This window comes from Polypterus senegalus, chromosome 1, assembly GCF_016835505.1.
Source record: "Polypterus senegalus isolate Bchr_013 chromosome 1, ASM1683550v1, whole genome shotgun sequence".
Classification (NCBI taxonomy): Eukaryota; Metazoa; Chordata; class Cladistia; order Polypteriformes; family Polypteridae; genus Polypterus; species Polypterus senegalus.
This window is the reverse complement of record NC_053154.1, coordinates 84,312,040-84,322,932: the sequence shown is the minus strand read 5'-3', so window position 1 is coordinate 84,322,932 and position 10,893 is coordinate 84,312,040. Positions and strand designations below refer to the sequence as shown.

At 40.7% G+C, this 10,893-nt stretch overlaps 1 protein-coding gene across 1 annotated transcript; it reads left to right on the top strand.

Moving 5' to 3' along the window:
- Positions 1–1,284: 1,284 nt before the first annotated feature.
- Positions 1,285–8,324, top strand: mex3a (mex-3 RNA binding family member A). The gene is made up of 2 exons (XM_039752598.1): positions 1,285–1,736; positions 7,020–8,324. Exons 1-2 carry the CDS (start codon positions 1,307–1,309, stop codon positions 8,114–8,116), a joined length of 1,527 nt encoding a protein of 508 aa, XP_039608532.1. The 5' UTR covers positions 1,285–1,306; the 3' UTR covers positions 8,117–8,324.
- Positions 8,325–10,893: the final 2,569 nt, after the last annotated feature.

The following is a 10,893-nucleotide window of genomic DNA, read 5'->3' as shown; positions in this document are numbered from 1 at the left end:
GCGTGCTATCCAGGGTTAGTAACAGCCACATTCCAAGTACAGCCAGGATAGTTTCAACAGCCATGGAATGGAAAATACAGGTTCATAACATTATAAATGGAAGGATATGATTTTCCAAGGAAAACACTTACTGTAAGCCACTTTTCAAATGTATATGTTCTATTTGCTACAATGCAATGTAGCAACAAAAACTCAAGTGTTTTGTGTACTGGAATGCATCTGGTGATTTCCAGACACACTGCTCCAACCTATTTGATTCTGCTCAATACCATCCAGTCAGCGTTGCTGCTGCAGTTCAGGGCTGTGTCAAAATCTTCCGATTGGTTTGGCAGCTCCTGTTCCTTGGGCATCATGTGCCAGCAACACAGATGTCATAGTGGGATATGATTGGCTGGAAGAATAACTGCAAGTGGCACATTCATTCAGAGTGTCCATAAGGCAAAAGATACAGCACAGGAAAACCTGAACAATAAGTAGCAGACAGGCAGCCAGTCGGGTTTGACAGCCGGCGGCTTCCGTTCGCGCCCAAGCTTCGCAGCTTAGCCTAACAGCAATTGCAGAAACACCAGGCATGCCGCTCTTTGTTCCCCCAGAAGTAAAGCTGTGCAGTGCTACCGGTGCGCTTACGCTACAGGGTATGAGCATGTGAAAACAGAAGAGCTACTGCACTGAATCAGATTGTGTCATCATACCGAACACCAGCACACCCCCTGCACATCCTCCCTTCAGCCCCCCTTCCTTCCCCGGGATCGCCTGAGTCAGGCCATTCCAAATATCTTATAAGAACAAGGGTGGGGTCTCACGAAACGCGCAATTACATAAACCACTAGTAACAGCAGTCACCCTTCCTTAAGCCCCGTCCCGTCAAAAGGAGCGCCTAACCCTAATCAGGCAGTCCTCTCCGCAAAGCGGTAGATACACAACACTGTGAGGTTCCCTCTCAGAAAATCGCCTTTCCAGTCTGACGCTACACGTTTTACGTGGCGCGCGTGCAGCTCCAGACGGTCCCAGTTTCGAATCAGGAAAAGGGGGTCGTCTGGGGAGTCCTGTGTTTAAGCCATGTTTAAGGGGCTTGTGGAAGCAGAGGAGGGGGCCATGCAGACAGCCGTCGGGACGGCGCAGGGTGGGGCGTGAGGGGCCGGGGGGGGGGGGGCAGACAGACTGTGAGCTAGGAGGGCTTGACTGAAGGGGGCGGGGCCTATCAAGGGGGAGGGGAGGGTGGGACTACCGAAATGCAGGGGGTGGCAGCGGGTGCTGTTTCTCCAGTCCCTTTCCCCTGTCTTTGTTTCATACTCTTTTGTTAGCCATGCCTAGCCTGCTGGTTCTAGCAGGGATCATGGAAAAAAACGGGGGCTACGGCGGGGCTCTGGCCGGCTCCGGGTTCGGGACAGAGGGGCTCCTGGCGCCGCCAGACGAGGAGGAGGAGGACTCCCGTGCCCTGAGGGTCGCGCTGGGCCAGCTGTCCCTCCTGGGGCTCGGGGAAGCCGAGGACGGTGGTGGAGGAGGAGGTGGAGGTGGCAATTCTGGCAATGGGGCACAAGATCGGAGTAACAACAATGCCCATCAGCACCCCAGTGGCGGAGGCGGTGGCGGGGACACGGTGCTCCTGCAGGGGAAGAACAAGTTGTGTGTCCTGTACGAAGGGGCAAGTGAGTCCAAGGGACGGGGTTGCAACATTACCGAGTGTGTCCCGGTGCCCAGTTCGGAGCATGTGGCCGAAATAGTCGGCAGACAAGGTAAAGAAAAGACCAACACCATGCTTTTCTCCTACAGTGGCTGGGCGCTCTTCTTGGATTTGGCGGAGGCTTCACGCCTTTCCCATTTCAACTTGGCAACTGTTGTTAAATCGGGGTGCAGCTGTTCTGTTGTTGTGATCTATCAACTGCTGGATGTTTAGAGCAATGTTTAGCCTGCAGAGTGCCGAACGGTTTTGTTGTGCATCTATAGGAGGAAAATGTGTGTGCGTGCGTGTTGACTGTCTGCGCTTTATGTATAGAGCGGAGTGTTCCTCTCTCCCTTTGTTCGCATGCTGCAACCGACACGCAGGGGTTTGTTATGATCCGCACAGTGTACTACTTCACGGATAGTCGATAAATAAATGATAGCGCTCCAGTCTGGACGCCCTGCTTCTTTGGCGTGTACACTGCCACGAGCCTCATTGTTCAAACTGCAGCACACACGAGGGTGAAGAAGTTGGCCTTTATTATACCAAATCGCTAAACAGCAGACAGACTGATCGCGTTAAAACGTAATGACATTTGGCTAGCGGAGTGCTCATCTTTTTAAGCGGCTTTGAGTGTCGTTCAAGTCTGAGCATTGTCTCTGCTGCAACGTGCCTCTGCCGTTCTTTCGTCTCCCTCTGTCTTTCTTATTTTGGACAATGGAGTGAGCCATTGCCTCCTTCAACCGTTCACGTGTCTCAAGATAGAAAGCGCTTCCTGGTGTGTGTTTTTGTAACTTGTTTCTAAGCGGGTAGCATTCGGGTGTTGTGTTGAATTCAAGTTCACGGTTAGGGGATAAGTAACGGATAAAAGCGCCTTTTTTAATTGTCATCCCGTATGACGGTTGCAGTTTTGGGCGTAAGCACCCACCCCCAAATAAAGACAAAGAAAGTCCCATCAACGGCCAGCTTTATGATTAGCATGGTCTCCAGAGCCACATTAGCCCCAGATGTGCTCTTGTATGTCCTGGCTTCGACTCCAGGGTTGGCAGTCGATCCGTGAATTGGGGTGGTGGAGGGTGCAAACTCATCAGCATCACTTAACTTTCCAGCTTTTTTTTTTAACTCGGTCTCTTACCTGTTTGTTAAACTGAAACCCTTTTCACGATTTAAGATATGAATCTTTTCACTTTCTAAAGCTCAAGGACCACCACACTGTGTTTATTCTTTATCCATCTGCTCATTTTTCATTTCATAGGCCCATCATGCATTCAGAGTATGGTGCCTCTGGTTACTGCCATTGTTACCGGACCACGCGAGGAGAGGGGAGGGGCGGGGTTACGCCCAGCATCTCCTCCGAATTCAATTTGTGCCACCGTCCTGTGCACACTCCAGCTGTTGTTGTAGGAAGAGTACCAAACAGATGTAATCAGTGCCTCCAGTTTTTTTTAAGTTGCCTGAACTTTGATGGAGATCGAAAAGAACTTTATCATTTTGTGAGTATGGACACAAATACTCCCTAAAGATAGATGACAAAACCGGGCATCTTGTCCAACAGGTTTTGCTGCCAGGCTCTGAAACCAACTGAATTCACGAATATTACTGTCATTAAAGTGCCAGTGTCGTGATAGGAATTTGGTATATTTACTAGTTAGATTTTTACTAATTCTGCTTGTCCTTTTATCATTACTTATATCGTGAAAAAAATAAATTGGGCAAGTACAGTAAAAGCTGTGACATTGACATCAGTATTCATACTCTGTTTCACTTGTACGAATTGTGTATCATTGAGAACAGCAACGTTTCGAATTAATCAATGTAAAATGTAATTTCGTTTATTTGCTTTCCTTTTACTTCGTTTCCTGGTACTTCTTACTGTCAGCCACTGTTGTATTTTTGGTCATCCCTGTAATATACGTTTAATTTTAGTGAAGTGGGAAGTTCAAACTTTGTTGTTAGAATTTTGTATGCTCTATAAAGTACAATGGTTCATTCTAATAATGACATTTTATAAATAAAATGAAATTTCTATTTTAGTGTAATACATCAGTTGGTTAATAAAAAAAGTAAGTTGAACTTGTTTAAAAGTGAATATACACAGTTTTTGACACTTTTTTGCTCAAACATTTTCAATATATATAATATATATACTGCACGTACATTTACATATTGTGAATTGAAGATAGACTAATAACTGATACATCATTTTCTTGATAATCATTTGTATGACAATAAATGCTTCATATTTTTGTTAATGTATTAAAATATATTGTGTTTATTACCTGGAGCCTTAAAATACAATGTTTTGTAGGTTAATTGTTAAACTAAGTAATTACAGTGTTAATAATAATACAAAATTCTAATAATAAATGCTTTTGATTAAAAAAATAGTCAGCTGTTGCACTACAGCATTGTATCTGAAGGAAATCAAAATACTCTTCTTTTTTTGATTTTCCCAGATATTTTGTAAAAGTCACATGATGATAATATCTTTTTGTTACATTTTTATTTTACAGTCTTTATTTTGTGATAGAGGTCATATTGTTGTATGCAGTAGCAGAAATGCTTGCTTAGATTGCGCTGAACCAGAGTGCCTTATAATAGAAGCTTACATGGTAGCATTAAATCAGTCTGGTGTGTGTGCCCTGTGATGGACTGGCATCAGTTTAAGTTTGATTCCAGTGTTGCACCCACTGCTGTTGGAATAGCATCTGTAAATTAATGGAGTACTGTATTTTACTTCTTCCTATAGAAGAACATTAGGTAAAAGTGGAATACAAATTAATAAATCTCTTTAAAACTTTTGTGCTCTGACCATGTCAGTGTGTTGTGTTTTATATAGAATATTTTTTTACTAAAAATGTATTTTTGAATGAATAAGCACTTGAGCTAGATTCACTACACTGCAAAAATTAACATTTTGTTTTAAGTGATGGCCACTCTGAATGTGAAAGTTCTTTTCTTGTGCACATAATGATTGTCTACCAGCAATCATATGTTTAGCAACACAGTTATTAATCTAGTAGAATAAGTAAAGTGTATGTTAGTTCAATAAGAAAAGAGGATAGTTTAAATTAGGATATGATAGGCAAAGTAAAAAGTCCAACAGATATGCATTAAAATTAAATTCATAAAATCTATTGGAAATTATTTAAGTTTTAGGAACATGTGTCATCAGATGATTACAGATAACAGTTTAAAATAATACTGTTTGCCTACATCATTGTCAAATGCTAATGATTGTAGTGGGGGCTGTCTTTATTTTAACTGTTTATTTGGTAAAGATACGATGTGCAATTTACTTTCTAAAAGTATTGTTTTCCTCTCCATAGGACCGGGTGATAGTGAAGTCTAGTTTCTTACACCTTAACTGTCAAATGAGTTGGTCTTTGCATGTTGACCTCTTTCAGTGGTGGCCAGAGATGGAGTGTGCAGTTTCCAAACTGAAATTGATTATTGTATTATGGTGCACAATGTATTATTGTACGATTTTTAAAATAACATTTAGTTATAGTGGTATATTCCTAAATAAATCTGAATTTAGACAAAACAAACTCCTGTGATAAGCAGACATAGACTATATTCACTCTGAATGCAGCTTGTCCACAGCTTTTGTATTCTGGATTCTGTTTTTTGTTTCCTTTTTTAGTTGAGAGTGGAAATGGAATACCATGTCTGTAGTCGGGCAGCTTAAGCTCCAAAGTGCTTCCTTGCTTTTCTTACTCACAGAATGAGTGTAACCCTTGTAAAAGGAGATGGATCAAGGTCAGATGGATATGTGTTTCACTTTCTGCCATGCTAAACACAGCCACTGTGCTCAAGCAGATAGGAGCTGGACCATGTTGCCAAGTGGCTGTTTCCCCTTAAAGGAACCCATAGCATGAACCATCACAAGAGGCTTTTATAAAATTTTGCTTTCATTTGGACTAGTTCATTTATAGTTGATGTTATCTTTTTGATTTACAATATATTGGAGTAATGCCAACTTTGTTTTTGTGCCACGTCAAACCAAGAACTTTGTGTGTGTGTGTGTGTGTGTATATATATATATATATATATATATATATATATATATATATATATATATATATATATATATATATATATATATATATATATATATAGTGCCTTTTCATGGTAAATACTATGTTAATGTAAATTGTAAGGACAGAGCTATATAATGCTTATGTGTGTTTTTATTTAAATTTAGCAGAGATTGGTAAATTGACATGCCCAATGTATGTCAAATTTTATGACATACTTTTTTAGGATTGTGCACATTTATACATTTTTTGTTTTATAATTTTTTCCAAACCAATTAACTCCAATATGTGGTAAAATAGACCTTAATTCTATCATTATAAATAGCATCATCATTATTGTTATTATTTATTTAGCAGCATTAGAAGACAACTGTGTACTAGTTACCTGTCCATTGCAGATTTTTAAAATGTAGCTAAAACTTTAAATAAGCAAGCATGCTGGATCAATGTTTATCACTACTGCTTTTACCAGGACATAGGACCTAAGTCTAAGTCTTGCCTTGAACACTGGATTTTTGCAGGCTACACATGTTCACTGCGTCCACATTGGATTTTGCCCTACAGTGGCTTGGGATCTTGTTCAAGCTTCATTCTTGATGTTGCTGGAATAGGTTAAGGTTCAGTTTTGATCCAAAACTAGATTAAGATGGTTCAGTAAAAGGAAAGATGGATGAAAGCAGAAAACCACACTCAGTTTAAAGCCTAGGATCATATGGGGAGTTAGAAGTTGGAAGTTAACTACTAATTTGACGACTCTGGATTTTGATCTATGAAAAATGTACTCGCCTATTTGATTAATTAAATCCATCAATTTCTGTAGATAAAAATATTTCTATTTCTTCAGAAATAGAAGCCCCAGAAAGTCTAAAAGTGCAATACAGCCTTAAACAAAAGAATTTCAGCAATTAATGCACACAACTAGATAAACCACACAAGCACAGAGAATATAGCTACAGCTTGTAGAAATCATTTTAGGAAGACTGTGACATTACTCAGACCTGCCTGTCCAGTAAGCGTCATTATCGAGTAGTTTGATGGTTTGTGTTAAACTTCCTGTGTGGCATTCTGCTTTAGATTAGACAAGGCTGCAACAGTAAGTACAGTTAACATGCTGATGATATATAAGTGAACACTGAAACACATTATTTGAAATGAAAATTAAATCAATCAGATTGAATTTTCTGTAGTGCCTCAGCTGCTAATCACCCAAAATTCACAGGTGAAACAGTATTCTTGTAGTTTTCTCTACTGATACGGCCTGCTTTAAAGAACATTCTCTTTTTTTCTTGTTTTTTCTTTTCTTTCCACATATACAGGATGCAAGATCAAAGCCTTACGAGCGAAGACCAACACATATATCAAGACACCAGTACGAGGGGAAGAACCAGTGTTTCTTATCACAGGCAGAAAGGAAGATGTAGCCCTTGCCAGACGGGAGATTATCTCGGCAGCAGAGCACTTTTCCATGCTCAGAGCATCACGCAATAAGTTGGGAGTCACCTTCACAGGTTCCCCTCCCAGCATGCCAGGCCAAACCACTATCCAGGTCAGGGTACCTTACCGGGTGGTAGGGTTAGTAGTTGGCCCTAAAGGCTCCACTATCAAACGCATACAACAACAAACCTGCACTTACATTGTTACCCCTAGTCGAGATCGAGACCCTGTGTTTGAAATCACTGGGTCCCCAGGGAATGCTGAACGTGCCCGTGAGGAAATCGAAGCCCACATTGCCTTCCGTACTGGGGGTCTCCACGACTTAAACAATGAAAATGACTGTCTCCTTGGTCAAACGGCAGAATCTGGAATGCTTGAAAACCGTCTTCATCAAGTTTGGGGCCTACAGGGCACTAGGAAGCCACTTTCCAGCAGCTACCGGCAGAACAGCAGCCTTGAAGACCCCCTGAGTGCTATATATGGGAAGACCATTGGGGATCATCATGATTTTGGAAACGAGAAGCCCTGTTCCTATTTTACTTCCACAGCTGACAGTGTGGGCACACATTGCTGGGGTGATCCAGAGTATGGTAAGCCAGTAGCTTTCTATGCCCAACAGCGATCCAAAAGTTTTGGTGGCCTTTCATTACCCCTGGCCAGGTTGTCACCAAGCCTGCAGGATCCATCCTCAACTTCAGCCCTGGGTCATTCTCAAGCCAGACGGGCACACAGTGAGCCTATTTCAGCTTCCGTTTTTCCAAGTCGAATCAGCTTGGGTCAAGGCCTGGCAGCGCCAGATTCTTCTCCCAGCACCCGAGACTGCATGACCTGTTTTGAGAGCAAGGTGACCGCTGCCCTAGTGCCATGTGGGCACAACCTCTTCTGCATGGAGTGTGCCATCCGGATCTGCGAAGTTGCCCATCCTGAGTGTCCGGTCTGCCATACGCTGGTGACGCAAGCCATTAGAATATTTTCCTAAAATATCAAAGAAATTCAATATTTGTTTGTATTTTCTTTTTTTTTTCCAAGTTATTTTAGATTTATTATTGGTATAATTATTTTAATAATTTTTTTAAAGAAAAAATGATTTTTGGGCCTTTGGTTGAGCCAATCTATTGACTCTTTAAAAGCATATTTTTCCATTTCTTTTTATATTTTATAAAGATTTTTTTTAAAGAGAAGAATTATTAAACATTTTTTAACATTTTTGTTTTTTTAATTTTGTATTTTTTTTTTTTTATTAATTTTCTTTTTCCAGCTCTGTGATGAAAGAGCAAACGATGTGAATGAATTTGTCGGGTATAAGCATAAGCCTCTTGCAACTTTTTCATTAATTTTTGGTTCTATAATGAGGTACATTTTTTCTTTTTTTTTGTTTCTCTGTTTCTTTTTTGTGCAGCTTGCCTGCTTTTAAACAGGATTTTGTTTGGCCGTCATTTAAATCTAGATAGGCCTGAACTGCTGTGTGACCGAATGAGGATATATTTCTTTTTCGTCGTTTTTAAGCAGTATCCGCCTCTCTGATTCTTACTACTTGTTTGAGCCAAGGCGCTATGTTTACACAGGGTACCCTCCTATCATCGGGCGCCTTCCAAGAGAGATGGAGCTGGGACTTGAAAGTAACTTTATTTTTTATTATTGTCTTTATGTTAGTTATATAGATTTTGTTAATGCTGGTGCTAGAGAAAGATTTTGTTCACAGGCCTTTGAAAACAGCAAACTATTGTGATTCTGCAATATGTGTTGTGTTCTGCAGGAAATGTTTTGCACTGATGTTCCAAATAAGGAGTGGACTGTACTGTGGAGTCCTGTTGTGTGTGGGTTCGGGAACTGATGGCGGGAGAGGTTGGTATTGGGGAGGTTAATATGTCAATAGCGGGATCAGTTGTATTAGACTAGTTCATACTGCAGTATGATACAGCTGATCATTTGGAGCAGACAGATCAAGACTAATGTGTCTAAGACTAATATGGGGGCGGGGGTTTGCGGTGATGACGGGTTTAATTTTGTTTGCTGCAAAATCTATACAATGCATAGCAATGAGAGGAGTCTTAGGTATTTCCTGCATAGCCAGTACAGCACAGGGTTGAGGGGATCCTTTATATTTTCTGTGCAGGCAATGCTGTATTTTTTGGTATAAAGTTGGACTTGTATTTTCTGTACAGTTCTTACAGCTCACAGAGTTTTACAGTCACTTGGTATTGCCCAGAGCAATGAGAATCTTTTGTGCTGAATGGTCTCATTGCAGAGGGGAGGACAACAACAGTGCAAAATAATAGAACCACCTGAACTGTGAAAAGTCACGTCGCGGATCTCACAGTACTGTGCAAAATGCAGTTGTTTTAATTGATAAATTTGTTTTAATAGAAGCAAAAAAAGCAATTCACTCTGGTTTTCTGTACTCTGCAGATCAGTTGCCCTGTGCAGGTCTTCTCCAACAAGGCTGCATTTAGGCACTGTGAATACATACCATATGGGTGAATTTGCATGTTAAAGGGCTGCACCCATGTTCACCTTGGATTGGCTGCAGCTAATTCTGCAGAGTTTCATGGCGTCATCTGACTCGTCACTAGCATTGAATTACCAAAAGGTACTTTTCTAGACAAAAGTTTTTCTTTTTTTTTTTCAGTTTTCTTGTATTATTTTTAAAACGTTTACTAAAATTTAAACATAAAAAAATACTATGAATTATAAAGAATGTGGGAAAGGGTTAGGGCTGAGCTGACTGAATAATTTTTTTAGAGAGGCAAAGATGCACCTTATTGTTAACAGAAAAAATGAAGCATTGCTAATGTAGTTATTTAAACCAAACCGACCATTGATGGTGATAATTCAACCCACTTCTTTTTAGTCTCAAGTCAGCTGTCATTTACATTTCTTTAAAGTGTCCAATACCCCGTGTGCTGTTACAGAGTCCCTTTCTTATGTTGCAAAATTGTACCCAGTGAATACTCCAGTTATACAGCCAAGCCTTCACAAAAGCTCCAGTTGGACAAATTTCGCCAGGGTTTAGTACTCCATTTCTAGGTAGCTCACTTGAAGACTGGTAATCTTGCTCCGTGCACCAATGGACTGGATTGGTTGGTACTCATTTGCAGTAGGCGTCAGTTTGGCCAGGCTAAAATGTCTGCTCTGGATTAGTCCCTGAGAGATTATGTGGAAAACTTTGTTGCACTAGCAATGTTTGAGGGGTCAAAGGTCACACAACAGCAAGCTTGCTGTTGTTTCCCCTCCCCCCCGCCATGGGCTCAAATTTCCAGTTGACTTTGTCTTTCCAAAGCAACAGAAGAACAGCAAGATATGCTTTAAATCAACAAGTTTATCTCAAGGAAAATGTATCACATAAATAAAAACGACATTAAACGTGCATTGTTTAGGGTAGCTTTATATTTTAAATTATTCCTCATTTGAATTAGACTTTTAGCCCAAGGGGGCTGGGAAACACAGCCATTACATGATTCTTTTGAATTTTTTGATCGATTGGAAGGCCCATCCCATATGTCCCTTTATTTACATGCATGACCTGTCACAACTTGCGTCCATCTGCCAGTGGGACTGCAGTGTAACTAGTGTCTCACATTTCTGCTGGTAAAGTGAGAATTATATGGTGTGAAGTGAGATTCTCTTTCCAGGGCTGTTTTTTGCTGACTGGGCACAATTGTCCACTTCAGTCGAAAAAAACTGGTCCTGGCTAAAATTTACCGGCTAATTTTGTGTTTTACATTTAAATTGTGCTGCTGTGAGACATTCTTCTAA